This window comes from Morus notabilis, unplaced genomic scaffold (assembly GCF_000414095.1).
Source record: "Morus notabilis unplaced genomic scaffold, ASM41409v2 Scaffold2020, whole genome shotgun sequence".
NCBI classification, from domain to species: domain Eukaryota; kingdom Viridiplantae; phylum Streptophyta; class Magnoliopsida; order Rosales; family Moraceae; genus Morus; species Morus notabilis.
Window position 1 is genome coordinate 6092 of NW_010360899.1, and position 14881 is coordinate 20972.

The 14881-nt window shown below is 34.9% G+C and overlaps 3 protein-coding genes across 4 annotated transcripts; all 3 read right to left on the minus strand.

The window, feature by feature from the left end:
* Window positions 1-440: 440 nt before the first annotated feature.
* On the minus strand, window positions 441-3641 carry LOC21385908 (phosphoribosylamine--glycine ligase). 2 transcript variants are annotated; one of them, XM_024165283.1, is made up of 5 exons: window positions 3563-3641; window positions 2691-2935; window positions 2174-2547; window positions 1056-1586; window positions 441-903 (listed from the first exon to the last, which is right to left on the minus strand). In XM_024165283.1, the coding sequence occupies exons 2-5, from the start codon at window positions 2920-2922 to the stop codon at window positions 487-489; spliced, it is 1554 nt and encodes a 517-aa protein (XP_024021051.1). In that variant the 5' UTR covers window positions 2923-2935; window positions 3563-3641; the 3' UTR covers window positions 441-486. The 2 variants fall into 2 exon arrangements, with proteins under 2 accessions (XP_024021051.1, XP_024021050.1); XM_024165282.1 differs by having other exon boundaries at window positions 2691-2988.
* Window positions 3642-5454: 1813 nt separating this feature from the next.
* On the minus strand, window positions 5455-8294 carry LOC21385909 (probable mannitol dehydrogenase). Its single transcript, XM_010097582.2, has 5 exons — window positions 8097-8294; window positions 7766-7879; window positions 6379-6892; window positions 6123-6276; window positions 5455-5789 (listed from the first exon to the last, which is right to left on the minus strand). Exons 1-5 carry the CDS (start codon window positions 8192-8194, stop codon window positions 5581-5583), a joined length of 1089 nt encoding a protein of 362 aa, XP_010095884.1. The 5' UTR covers window positions 8195-8294; the 3' UTR covers window positions 5455-5580.
* Window positions 8295-10558: 2264 nt separating this feature from the next.
* LOC21385910 (probable mannitol dehydrogenase) lies at window positions 10559-12863 on the minus strand. Its single transcript, XM_010097583.2, has 5 exons — window positions 12693-12863; window positions 12319-12432; window positions 11412-11925; window positions 11156-11309; window positions 10559-10936 (listed from the first exon to the last, which is right to left on the minus strand). The coding sequence occupies exons 1-5, from the start codon at window positions 12788-12790 to the stop codon at window positions 10722-10724; spliced, it is 1095 nt and encodes a 364-aa protein (XP_010095885.1). The 5' UTR covers window positions 12791-12863; the 3' UTR covers window positions 10559-10721.
* Window positions 12864-14881: the final 2018 nt, after the last annotated feature.

Genomic DNA, 14881 nt, shown 5'->3' on the forward strand with positions numbered 1-14881 from the left:
TTTCTCAAGGACAAACCTTTGAAAGAAACACAACAATAAGTTTATCTCATATTGTTGAGCGTGTGAAGTATAATTATTAACCGAACGTACTAACATACACATATTTATTTCAGGAACATCACACTTGTATTTTCGGTTGTCCTAATTTACCTTGTATTGGACGGCTCCGATTTTAGGTTTGAAAAAGAGATTAACATATGTCTGAGGAGTGTACCACAGTTGGGGGAAAAAAATTAAACCAACTAGAGAACTTTCTTTGAGAAATTTAACGGTGAGCTGGTGTTCATTTATAAGATTAAATTCACCCTTTCATGAGTTTCATAAATTCCTACTCTGAAATGAAGCACTCATATTTATTATTATTATTTTTAAAAAAAAAAAACTCATCACTGACAGTTATTAATTTTTTTTAAAAAAATTATGATTTTAAAAAAAACTCATCACTGACAGTTATTAATTTTTTTTAAAAAAATTATGACAAAATCTTTACCCTTTTGTCACAAATTCCTTCTGAGGAAGTGCTCTCCAACCAATATCTCGCCTGTAAAACCCACCAGGCCAGTTAATTTGTTCAACAGCTTGGTATGCTCTGTCCCTTGCCTCTTCAAGGTCTTTCCCTTGGGCAGTGACCCCAAGAACACGCCCTCCGGTTGCTACAAAGTTGCCCTCCGAGTCTAGGGCAGTCCCGGCATGAAATACCTTGACAGAAGGAGCAACGTGCTCAGCTTCCTCAAGATTCCGAATGACGGTTCCCTTCTCGTAGGAACCCGGGTACCCTTTGCTTGCCATTACCACCACCATGGCTGACCCCGGAGACCAGCTTAGGGACACCTCACTTAGCTCTCCTCTACAAGCTGCAAGCAAAACTTGTGCTAGATCAGACTCCAACCGAACCATCAACACCTGTTAATACATTCATCACAGGTTAGCAAGCTTCAAAAGTTAGATTTTTGGACAAAGAAAATCTTATTGAAATCTTATTAAAGATACCAACAATCAATATATAACTTCTATGATGGATCTTATAAGTCTATTAAGGGGAGTCGTTCACCGACCTGACACTCAGGATCTCCAAATCGGACATTGTATTCAATTAGTTTCGGTAAGCCAGACTTCTTCTCAATCATGAGACCAGCATACAGAACCCCAACAAACTTGCAGCCCTCAGCTGACATTCCTTTCACTGTTGGGAGAATTATGGACTTCATCACCAAATCTTGAAGCTCTTTTGTCAAGACGGGTGCTGGGGAGTACGCTCCCATGCCACCAGTATTAGGCCCCGTATCGTCATCCCCGACTCGTTTGTGATCCTGAGCAGATTCCAAAGGAATAGCATTCTCCCCATCCACTAATGCGAAAAAGGACGCCTCTTCTCCTTCCAAATATTCCTCAACAATCACACGGCAACCTGCTGAACCAAAAACCCTTTCGACAAGCATTGTATCAACGGCTTTGTATGCCTCCTCCAAGGTCGTAGCCACAATAACTCCTTTTCCTGCAGCCAGACCATCTGCTTTAATAACTATTGGCGCCCCTTGTTCTTGTATATACTGCTTTGCAGCAGCCGAGTCTGTGAATGTTCGATACTGCATCAAATCAAAACAAATGTTTCACATAATGATAAAACAAAGAATAATAATGCATCTATTGTTGTTATTTAAAGATTCTAGACACCAACTAATATGGGAATCGCTCTGTTAAAATAGAATTGGGAAATAGCATTCTAATCAGTTACGCATATTGATAAAACAAGGAATAATAATGCATCTATTGTTGTTATTTAAAGACTCTAGACACCAACTAATATGGGAATCGCTCTGTTAAAATGGAATTGGGAAATAGCATTCTAATCAGTTACGCATATTCTATGTTAATACTTTAATACAAATTGACAAATGACGAGTAATTATCAAGTCCTTTAGTATTAAGCTCGAAAGCTTTTGAGTTCCAATTTATTAACCAAATTATAAATAACACTAACATGGGAGTTGGTTTGTTAAGATACAATTGAGAACCAACATTAAGTTAATTATGCATATTTTGTATCAATAACAACTAAAAATTAATAACTCAATTGTAAGTTTTTCCCCTTTGGCCTCAAAAACTTAAAAATTGGAAAACAAAAACGTTGTGAAGCTCAAAGCTTTGTCTTTATATGATTGGTGAAACAAACCTTAGCAGTGGGAATTCTGTACTTATCACAGATACTCTTCATGAAATTCTTCGAGCCCTCCAAAGCAGCAGCCTCCGATGTGGGTCCAAAAGCAGGGATTCCAGCCTCACTCAAGTCATTCACAAGGCCCGAGACCAGAGGGGCCTCCGGTCCTACTACGACGAGTCCCACATTCCACTTGTGGCAGAATGAGACGACAGCTGAGCTATTGGAGATATCGAGATCAGAAATACATGTGGCGTCGCCAGAGTCAGAAATGCCAGCATTTCCAGGCGCACAGAAAACGGCGTCACAAGAGGGGGACCGCTTTAGCGCATGGCAGAGTGCGTGCTCTCTCCCCCCTCCACCGATCACCAGAACCACCACTCTTTCTCCTTCAACATTATCAAGAAAACAAACATAAAAAGAGAAACCAAAACAAGATCAAAGTAAAGGGTTTTTTATTTTTCTCTTTTTCTTTATAAGTCAAAGTAAAGGTTTTTCTCTGAGGACGAAGAAGGTTGTAATAAGTTGTTACCGGAATCTGACGACTCCGATTTTTTGGCAAAGCAATTGAAGTTGGGGATTAATCTTGAGCCGTTGAGATGGTAAGAATTGGGAGGAGACTGAAACCGGAGGGCGGATATGGAGCGGAGTGGGGGTTGAAAGAGGCGCGATTTGGAGCAGCTCAAAAGAGTGTGATGAGCAATGTTGGTGTGGTGGAGTCTAAGATTGGCGATGCCATTGAGACTGAAGGTGGCACATGCCATTTTATCTGCACACCTTAAAAGGGTCCTCCGATTTTCAGAAATGGAAGCTCTGAGTTTGCTTAAGATCTATTTCCATAGAAACCATTATAGATTCAGTAATAAAGAAACAGAGCAAAGCTTTCAAACAACTACAATCAGAAGAAAAATGAACACATTCATAGCATTATCATTGCAAATTACAAAACTTAACCAATAAATAAGACAATAAAAACACTGCATTAGTTCTGCAGGCATTTGAACAAACACCAAGCAGACAGTTAACACATAACTGTAATCAAAGACCACTTTCAATCGCCAAAACCAATGAAATCAGCATTAGACTAAAACTAAAACTTTTCTAGGAATTTCAACAAACACCTGATAGACAGTGCACAAACACTCTTTATGACAACAAAATGTTTCTCAGTGCGTCCATAACTGAAAAAATGATTGTAATTTATACTCAATTCCTCACAACCGTTACAAAAGGAAGTTGGGTTTAACAATTCTTAAAACACAATATGCTAAAAAAAACTTTGAAATCCACAGAAGCAACCTTCAAAACCCATAATTTTTTTATGAAAAAACTCACACTTGGTGAAAAATAAAACAGACAACAACTGCAAAAAAGAAAAAAGAAAAAAGAAAAAAGAAAAACAACCTTAGTTATGAAGCTCTGGTTGGTATGCGTCAAAACAAAAAGGGGTTGTCGTTCTTCAAATGCTCCTTCGAAAACAATACGGAACACAGACGCTAGGAAGGAATAAAAGCAAAAACAACCCAAACAGACACGGCGTCGTTTCACTTAAACCAACAATTCTCCCTTTCTTTTTATTTTTTTATTTTTTTATTTTTACGTTTAACAATTCTCATTTTTGGTTACGAGGTTAACGATAGTAAAGAAAAAAATCCCTGAAAAAAAAACTAGAAATATTAAGGCCTAATATTAAGGCCTATATACTGTGTTATTTATCTTTCCCTTCTTCGTTGCACATATCAAGATTTATCATATTAAACAACAATGAATTCAAAAAAGAAAAAAGAAGAAGAAAGAGTTGAGAGATCGTACCAAGAAAGAGTTAGAACTTCAGACTCAAAATATGCTAACTTTACACCAATTCCTTTGGAATTTGATTCTCAAATGTAAGTGATTAACGCTCTATTTATTTAAAGTGTAAAGAGACAACAATCAAAATCCTACCCTTTATTGAAATTTGAGAGTTGAAACTTGAAACCGTGCTCTCAACTCAAGTTCAGACTCAAAATATGCTAACTTTATACCAATTCCTTTGGAATTTGATTCTCAAATGTAAGTGATTAACGCTCTATTTATTTTAAGTGTAAAGAGACAACAATCAAAATCCTATCCTTTATTGAAATTTGAGAGTTGAAACTTGAAACCGTGCTCTCAACTCAAAAGCTGTGTGCTGCCACCCTTTGTTTTACGCTAGCAGTAAATTCTAAGAAATACCTCCCCTGTTTTTCAAAGATACCGTTCATCCAGATTTTTTATGGTAATATACGATAAAAAATTATAAAAAAGTTAAATAAATTTAAGAGACGATTGGTTCATAGATTAGAATTATAAAATTATAATTATTTTTTATTTATGTGTATTTTTTGTGAGAGAAAACACTGTAGCGAATTACGAACCATGATTCGAATCGGAATACGAATCCCTCAACCAAACAACTCCTTAGTTTTAAGAGTACATCAGTTTAACTTTTTATTTTTTTATTTTTAATTAATATTCTTTTCACTAATCTAGTTCTTTTAACTAAATAGTATTAATCAAGAGTAATAAGTGAAAATTTAGAGTCGTAAATTTTAAAGAGTATATATCTTTTTTTTGTAAATATATAAAATATTCTATCGGTAGGGTTAATCTTTGTTAGGTTATATATCTTTACATATCCTTTTTTGTTTTGATACAATTTTTGCCAAAATTTAACATATTTATGTGTGAGAAAATTTCAATAAATTAAATACACATTAATTCTATGTCGTTTTAAAGGGAAGATATATATTTGACTCGTATAATATCTGAAAAAATATGTAAAAATTTAATAGATGCTAAATGAGTATCTGAACAATGCACTGGATAGGTGTTTTTCTTTTACTTTTTATCTTATATAAGAATTTTAAAAAATAAAAATAAAGAAGAAAGAAAACTCCTCTAGTCTTTTTCACATTTGGGCCGTGAAACAAAGATGCTTATTGCGGATCCAATATGCTTTGGTTACAAGGGGCGGCAATTTGTATGGTGTCGTGTTCGTATCAGATTAAGGGTCAATATTTATAAAAATACCTCAACTTTAACACGATTTGTGACATTTATTTTTGTGTTAATCATGTCAGTATATTAACGACTCAATTAATAATTGTGCGATTCAAAATCTATTTATCTCGTATCGTGTCTAAAATTGTCGGCCTTAGAACAAACTAGTGTTACTCTTTTTTTTTTCCCTCACATGCCCTTTTTTACCATATTCAAGAAAAACAGAAAAAGAAAAGAGATGGAGATACGGAAAAGGAATAGAATAATTTGTGGTCTTAAATAATGCAATCTGAGTAACTCTTATTTCATAAAGCAGGTGAAAGTACACCTTGAGCCGAATTCAGTTTGTATTCTCTCCACACAAAGACAAGAAACAGAAGAAGCAAAACACAAGCAGTTTCTTAAAAGCTAGCTGGTTTCAATGTGTTTGCAATGTCAATAACAAATCGGTATCTGACGTCTGCCTTGAGAAGTCTCTCCATTGCAGTGTTGACATAGTCCATTGGAATAACTTCAACCTCAGCCGTTATGTTGTGTTTTGCAGCAAAATCAATCATCTCTTGTGTTTCCTTCATCCCTCCAATGCCACTTCCAGCCACTATCTTCCTTCCTGCATGTCAATTCCAATCAAAATTATAAAATATATATATATATATATATATTAGTATATACAACACATAAATGAAAATGCAGTCTCTATACAAATTACTATTATCTCATTTTACTTACCCATAATAGATTAAGTTTTAGATTTAAGACGTCATCGCTTCTTTTTTCAGAGAATTCTTTGGCAGATATTTTCATCAAATTCTATCTGTTTACTATATATTTTCTTTTTGATATGATAAAATATGATATGATGTAACATTCAGAAGTACATATTACTAATAGGAATACACTACTATAGAATGACTATTTTCCTTTCACTATCAAACATACGTACCCATCAACAAAGGAAAGATTGGTAGCTCAAGTGGTTTCTCCGGAGCACCAACCATGACCAACTTTCCATGGGGCTTCAACAAACAAATCAAAGGCAAAAGTGGATGCACTGCAGAAACTGTGTCAATGATACCATCCATTGTGCCCATGGCAGCCTTAGACAATAAAAAAGATTAACAAACACAATTAGGTCATGATTTTAATCAACCACATAATTATTAATGCATTCCAAGTAATTAATTACTATGTCTACACACCTTCATTTCATCTTGGTCACGGCTGACCAAAAATGAATCAGCACCAAGATGTTCAATAGCTTCCTTCTTCTTGTTAGGAGAGGTACTAATCACGGTAACCTTAACCCCCATAGCCTTGGCAAATTTCACTGCCACATGGCCAAGTCCACCTAGGCCAACTATGCCAACATGAAGACCTGGCTTGTCTAGGCCGAAATACTTCAAGGGGCTATAAACTGTGATCCCGGCGCACAGGAGAGGGGCTCCAGCATCAAGAGGTAGGTTGTCCGGAATGCGAACGATAAAGTGCTCGTCGGCTACCATCACGTCGGAGTAGCCTCCATAGGTGGTTGTGCCATCATAGTAAGTAACGCCGTAGGTGAGGATCATTTTAGAGCAGTAATTCTCGAGGTCATTAGCACAGCTTTCGCAAGAGCGGCAAGCTCCTACCATGCAGCCAACACCCACTTTGTCGCCCACTTTGAACTTTTGCACTTTGCTTCCCACCTCTGTCACCACGCCAACAATTTCATGCCTACAAAAGGTTTTTGATTGATAAGAAATAATATGAAAATTTATCCAAAGTTAATAAGAATCTGAAGCTTCAAACTTATGCATCGTACTATTAAGATCGTACAACATAAGTACAGGGAAATTCAAAAGTTCTATGAAATAGGATACTTTCACTAATCAATACCTTCAAAGTTATGAGTTTTATAATCTGTGTTGTAGATTATAAAGAGATCTAGAGTGAGAAAAAAAGAAAAAAGAAGAAGGGCTTCGTTTGTCAAATTGTCATATAAAAAGTTAAAAGGGCTTTATTCGAGGTTGACGGTATATAATATATATGACACAATTTTTAGGTCCCGTTTACTTCGCTGATTCGAGTTTAGAATTCGAGTTTTTCTACAGTAAAAAGCTCTCACAAACAATCACATCTAACTCTTTTGCTACAGTAAAAAGCTCTCATATAAAATCACATCTCAACTCAAATTATAAACTCAAATCAGCGAAGTGAACGAGACTGTCTTCCTTTTTTTTTTTTTTTAATGTCTAGGAAGTCCCTCATTCACAAGTCAACCATTGTAAGGTCGTTAAAAACGTGCGATCACCTTCTAATATTTTATGTACTTGGTCATTGATCATACGCAACTGTTATATATAAATATTATTATACAAGTAATGTAATAAAATACCTTTTAAAAAAAATCTAGTGACAACCTTAATTAGCTATTCTTCATTTTTTTTTTTGAATTTCTAGATAATTCCAGAATATTGGCAATTTTGCCTCCACAATCAACAACTAAATTTAATCTATTTCTGGACCTTTTAAGTTAAGCAATTACAAAAATAAATGAATCTTGATCGATCTTCTTGTTATCAACCAATGAAGAAAAATAGAACATACCCAGGAACGAGAGGATAGGTAGAATTGCCCCATTCATTCTTAATCATGTGAAGGTCCGAGTGACAAATCCCACAATACAACACTTTGAAGGCAACATCTTTCTCTCCAGTTTCCCTGCAACCAAACAGCAAGAAACAAACCGAAATTTAGATTTTGTAAGTGCAACTAAATTCACATCTTCATCAAGGCTTCCAATATGAATGATTAATAAGGGAAAAAGAAACTTTTTCTATGTTTAAAGATCAGATAAATCTTGAAAAATCTGGACTAGAAAGAGATTAACCAAGATCATCAATAAAGATTATAAGGGAAAAGAAAAATATATAAGAACCTTCGAGAGAAATGGAAAGGAGAGAGGAGACCAGAAGTATCCCTTGCTGCCCATCCAAAGGCCTTCTTGGGGTGCTCTTGTTCGTAACACTTCGCCATTTTCGCGAATATGATCTCTTACAAATTCAACCCAATATTATTGCTAATGCCAACAATAAGAGAGAGAGAAGAGAGAGAGAAAGAAGAGAGAGAGAGAGAGTTCAGTTTGTAAATGCATGGCCACTTGTGTGTGTGTGTGTACTGTATATATATTGTATTGATGACGTATTTGCTGAGCAAATTATGAAAGGAGGGACAATGGAAACCACATTTATATTGTGCTACTTGCTATGTATAATATTGGTGACGCATTGGCTGAACCAATTGGGGACAAGAAAAACGACAAAAAGTATTTCTTGGCGACAATGAATAAAGAAAAAGAACTTGCGAGCGTGACGGGTGACTGGTTTCTCCATCGTTGTCCAAACTTTTGGTTGACTCCCCCGCAAAAAAGGTATTTCTTCATCGTTTTTGAATAATTTTAAGGAGTTTAAACATACTTAAATTATAATTTTTTATTCTCACATTAATTTAAAATTTAAATTTTTTTTATGAGAAAAAAATATTATAAAAAAATTAATAATTTAAATTTGAATATATAAAATAAACGATTCTTTTTTAACTTATACACTTTTCCATTGGAATGAGTCTCAAATGCAAGTGAAATTGTACCACCGGATTAACTAACGGGATTTACAAAGTTTGCCGACTTCAATTTAGCATTATTAGATTAGACTGGAAGTTGGTCAAGATTCGTTGTGGGTTAGAAAATAATTAGGGCTCGTTCACTTCGCAGATTTGAGTTTTCAATTCGAACTGAGATGTGACATTTTTAAAGAACTTTTCACTGTAGCAGAAAAAGTTAGATGTGACATTTTTTGAGAACTTTTTACTGTAGAAATTTAAAACTGAAAACTCAAATCGGTGAAATGAACAAAGTCTTAATATATGTGCTACTTGGAATCTTTTAATAGTAAAAATGTGATATTCATAGTCGGTGGAGAAGACTAAAAAATAAGGACTTTACATGGGATCCGACAAAGATTAGTGAATTATTTGATGATGGTCATTATGCTATTATATTCCAATAAAGAGTGTTGCTAGAATGCACGGCTTCCCCCAAATAATCTCAGAGTAAGCTGGTGGAGTGTTGCTAGATTGCTAGAATATTACACTTTCAACCTTCAATATTTACAAGTTCCAACATTCAAATTCGCAATTTACCCTATTATTCTCACTGCACACATAAAAGAATCGTTTTATACATAGAATGATTGCGAATTGGAGAAGACAAATGAATTTTCTGGGAAATTTACTGGATTATGTTAGATAAAGTGATACTTTTTCCACTTTCTGAGAAGAAACTAATCACACTTGATCATACCCGTTTGTTACCACCAGGAGAGCAAGCAGGAAATTGATTCTCAGTCAACTTTTTGTCCTCCTTTAATTTGTTTTGCTTTGTTTCTTTTAGCAACGGAAATCCCTTTGCAGTTTACACTATACACCTTGCTAGGGAGTTTGCCACAAAATTTTGTGTCAAAGTTGAAACTTACAAGTAGACAGCTGATAACTCTATGAAAACAGAGTTATTTTTACCAATTTTTTGTAATTAAATTAGCTAAGTCGTTGAGATTTTACTTGTTTTTAGTTTAATTTTGTGTTTAGTTTATTTTAGCTTAATTTTATTTTATTTTATTTTATTTTAGTGTAATTTCACTTTATTTTACTTAGTTTAGTAATAATTTTATTTTGTTGTCCCCTCTACAAGATTATTAATTTTTTTTTTTTCTCATTTGCGTAATTAATTTGGTTGCAGGGGGTTAAAGTGCAAAAGTTGGAGTAAAATGGGGTAAAAAAGATAAGAAAAATTAAAATTTGCCTATGAAGTCTACGACCCAGCAGCGCGCGAGTAAAGAAAAGGCTTAAGTTCTCCATATCAGCCGTCGAATGAGCCATCAAAGGCTCAGATTACGCGCGTGCTCATCGAAGGTGGTAACTATCAGCCTTTTAAGAGGCTCAGATTGCGCGCGTGCTCATCAGAGGTGGTAACCTCGCGTTTCTAATAGTCCCCATCAGCTCTTCCCATTATCTTGCGTCGCCACGTGTCCGCTTGCAAAGGAAGTGCGCTCCAACTGGCTGAAACCGAAGAAAGAAAGAAAGAGTCCGCTCATTTCACATATAAAGAAAAAAGACAAATTTCTGCTCACAAATTAAATAAATTAAACACAATTTTTGTGGGAATGATCCTCTGCGCACTCTTTATTATTTGTTATAATTGCGCTCACTTGCAGATTTCAAGGACCATAGTATGAGCCACAAAGAAAAAAGACACATTCACATTAAAATGCTTGGGACCAAGGACTTTAAATTTAAGGATATTTGGACTTATTACAAATATAAATTAAAAGAAAACACAATGAACAAAAGAAGAGAAGGCATAGAATAATTTGTTGTCTCAAATACTGTAATCTCATATATGAGCAACTTATTTAATAAAGCTCGTGAAAATACAACTTGAATCGATCGAATTTAGTTTGAATTATTTCCGAAAAATACAATGAACAAAAGAAGCAAAACAAGTTTCTTAAGAGCTAGCTGTTGATGGCTTCAATGTGTTTGCAATGTCAATAACAAATCGGTATCTGACATCTGCCTTCAGAAGTCGCTCCATTGCAGTGTTTACATAATCCATTGGAATAACTTCAACCTCAGCCCTTATATTGTGTTTTGCAGCAAAATCAATCATCTCCTGTGTTTCCTTCATCCCTCCATTGCAACTTCCACCCACTATTTTCCTTCCTGCAATGCATTTTATTCCAATCAACTTTGTAAGGGATTAATCAAGTTTTGGATTTATATGGAGAATTCATTGATAGATATTTCACCAAATTATGTTAGTTTCGTATATGTTTTTCCTTCGATGCGATAAACTTGATGTGATCCAACGTTCAGAATGATAGAGCTACACTAAAATAGGAGGATACATTTCTTAACTACTTTACCAACATATATACGTACCCATCAACAATGGAAAAACCGGTAGCTCAAGTGGTTTCTCCGGAGCACCAACCATGACCAACTTTCCATGGGGCTTCAACAAACCAATCAAAGGCAAAAGAGGATGCACTGCAGAAACTGTGTCAATGATACCATCCATTGTGCCCATGGCAGCCTTAGACAATCAAAAAGATTAACAAACACAATTAGGTCATGATTTTAATCAACCACATAATTATTAATGCATTCAAAGTAATTAATTACTATGTCTACACACCTTCATTTCATCTTGGTCACGGCTGACCAAAAATGAATCAGCACCAAGATGTTCAATAGCTTCCTTCTTCTTGTTAGGAGAGGTACTAATCACAGTGACCTTAACCCCCATAGCCTTGGCAAATTTCACTGCCACATGGCCAAGCCCGCCTAGGCCAACTATGCCAACATGAAGACCTGGCTTGTCTAGGCCGAAATACTTCAAGGGGCTATAAACTGTGATCCCGGCGCACAGGAGAGGGGCTCCAGCATCAAGAGGTAGGTTGTCCGGAATGCGAACGATAAAGTGCTCGTCGGCTACCATCACATCGGAGTAGCCTCCGTAGGTGGTTGTGCCGTCGTAGTAGGTGGCGCTGTAGGTGAGGATCATCTTGGGGCAGTAATTCTCGAGGTCATTGGCGCAGCTTTCGCAAGAGCGGCAAGCTCCCACCATGCAGCCCACGCCCACTTTGTCGCCCACCTTGAACTTTTGCACTTTGCTTCCCACTTCTGTCACTACTCCAACAATTTCATGCCTGCAAAAGTTTTTTGATAGATAAGATACAATATATAAATTAGCGGAAGTTAATAAAGATCTAATAATTCACACTTATGTATTGTACTAATAAGATCCACATAAACTTACGTTTTTGATAGTTTTTTTATCTGTTTTGGAAGGTCGTCACTGAAATCTTAACCATTTGTGAGGTCCTTATAAATATACGGTATTTCTCAATATTTTATGTACCTGGTTATTCAGCATGCGTAACTTTTATATATTATGACATATGTAAGAATACCTTGAAAAATATAACGACAACTTTAGGTAATTAACCATTAGATTTAATTTCTGCATCTTTTAAGTTAAACAATTACAAAAATAAATGAATCTTTTAAGTTATCAATCAATGAAGAAAAATAGAACATACCCAGGAACGAGAGGATAGGTAGAATTGCCCCATTCATTCTTAACCATGTGAAGGTCCGAGTGACATATCCCACAATACAAAACCTTAAACGTAACATCTTTCTCTCCAGTTTCTCTGCAACCAAACAGCAAGACACAACCCGAAATTTAGATTTCAGCAACAAAAAAAAAAAAAGAAAAAAAAGATCCTATACAATACCGTATATACTAATGCAATTAATTCACATCTTCATCAAGGTTTTCATGAATTAATAATTAAGGGAAAAATCATTTTCAACAAATAAAGGGATCGGTTAAATCTTGAAAAATCTGGACAAGAAAGAGATTAACCAAGATCATCAAGATTAATAGAAGGGAAAAGAATAAAATAAGAACCTTCGAGAGAAATGGAAAGGAGAGAGGAGACCAGAAGTATCCCTGGCTGCCCATCCAAAGGCCTTCTTGGGGTGCTCTTCTTCGCAACGCTTTGCCATTCTTGAATATGATCTCGTACAAATTCAACCCAATATTATTGCTAACAATAAGAGAGAGAGAGAGAGAGAGAGATCTATAGAGAGAATGAGAGGAGTTCAGTTTGCAAATTAATGCATGGCCACTTATGTGTATATATAGTGAGGAGTAAGGACGTAAACGGGGGCTTGGTGTAGTTTGCAAGTGACGTATCTGCTGAGCATATTAGGGGGGGAGGGACAATGTAAACCTGACGTGTTGGCTGAACAAAATTGAGGACGAGAAAAACAACCAAAAAAGATTTGCCGCAAAAAAGGACTTGTTAGCGTGACGGTGACACGTGCTTAGTTTTTGGTTGATTCTAGAGAATTTTTCTCCATCTTTCCCGAATAGTTCTAAGTTTACACTTTTTTTTTGGAATGAGTCTCAATGCAAGGTGAAACCTTGTTTAACTCAACCAACAATTATTTATTTATCTTAAACAAAAAGAAACTTTACACCAATTCCTTTAGAATTTGATTCTCAAATGTAAGTAAGTGATTAACGCTCTATTTATTTAAAGTGTAAAGAGACAACAATCAAAATCCTTCCCTTTATTGAAATTTGACAGTTGAAACTTGAAACCGTGCTCTCAACTCACTCAAAATTGTGTGCTGCCACCCTTTATTTTATGTAAGGGTGGTCATTCGTATCACGTGTCGTGTTCGTGTTATATTTTAATTGTTTCTTTTTGTAGTCAACCCGAACACGATCCGTGAAACGATTTTTTTAAAAAATCACAACACGAACACGATATGACCACTTAACGGGTTTACACGACACTGCACAAAAATGACATGTGACATGAAATTGACCCATGAATCTATGATTGATACGAAAATTATATACTTTTCTTTTATTTTTCACATATTAAAATTAACATAAAATTCATAACACGTTAAAATACAATAACTTCTATCAAAACTAAGCAAATAATAGTATAAGATTTTGAGTATAACTATCATGATATCATAAGTTTATAATAAAATAAAAAATATGTAATAAATATATATATTTTAGTGTTTACGAGTTTCGTGTCGTGTTCGAGTTAAGCGGGTCTAACCTGAAAGTGACTCGTGTTTCTCGTGTCAATTTCAGGTTGACCTAATTCTGACCCGAACATCTTTTTTCTCAACCCTAACTCGTGAAATTCGTACCATTTTCGAGTAACGTTGCCGTATCGTGACCCATATTGTCGGCCATAGTTTTATGCTGGTAGTAAATTCCAAGAAATACCCCCCTTGTTTTTCTAAAAGACACTGTTCATTCAGATTTTTCATGGTAAGATAAGATAAGAAAATATAAAAAAAAAAAATACTTAACTTACTTTTAAAAAAGTCTAAATTTTTACTTTTTATTCTTAATTAATATCTTTTCATTAATGTAGTTCTTTGACTAAAATGTATAAATCAAGAGTAAGTGATAAAAATTTAAGAGTCATAAATTTTAAAAGGTATTTATTTGATCTTTTTCTTATAAATATATAAAATATTCTATCTGTAGGGTTAATCTTTGTTAGGTTATATTACTTTTCATTTACTTTTTTGTTTAGCAATATTTTTACTTTTTACAAAGCATGAGACTAATCCAAATAAAATTATAGGAATCTATATAGAATTACAAGTCAGTAAAAGTAATGTTGTTAAATCCAACTGAATGGAGCCATGGAGGTATCTGTCAACATTGTCGGTCAACTATAACGGCTAAAACCAAATACAACAAGAGTGGTTACTATTTTTCTCATGGGTAGGCTCCAAACTTTAATGCTATTAATGGGTCCGTTCACTTCGCTGATTCGAGTTTGTAATTCGAGTTGAGATGTGATTTTGTGTGAGAGCTTTTTACTGTAGTAAAAAAGTTAGATGTGACTGTTTCTGAGAGCTTTTTACTGTAGCAAAACTCGAATTCTAAATTCGAATCGGCGAAATGAACGGGGCCAAACTTCTATTAAATTATTGATTGCATAGAAGACAAAAAAATTAAATTTGATAAAATTGAGGCATAATTAATGTTCAATCCGATTTTATTAATGTGGCTGCCGACGTTGTTTATAATGTCTTGGCCAGCATTGATGA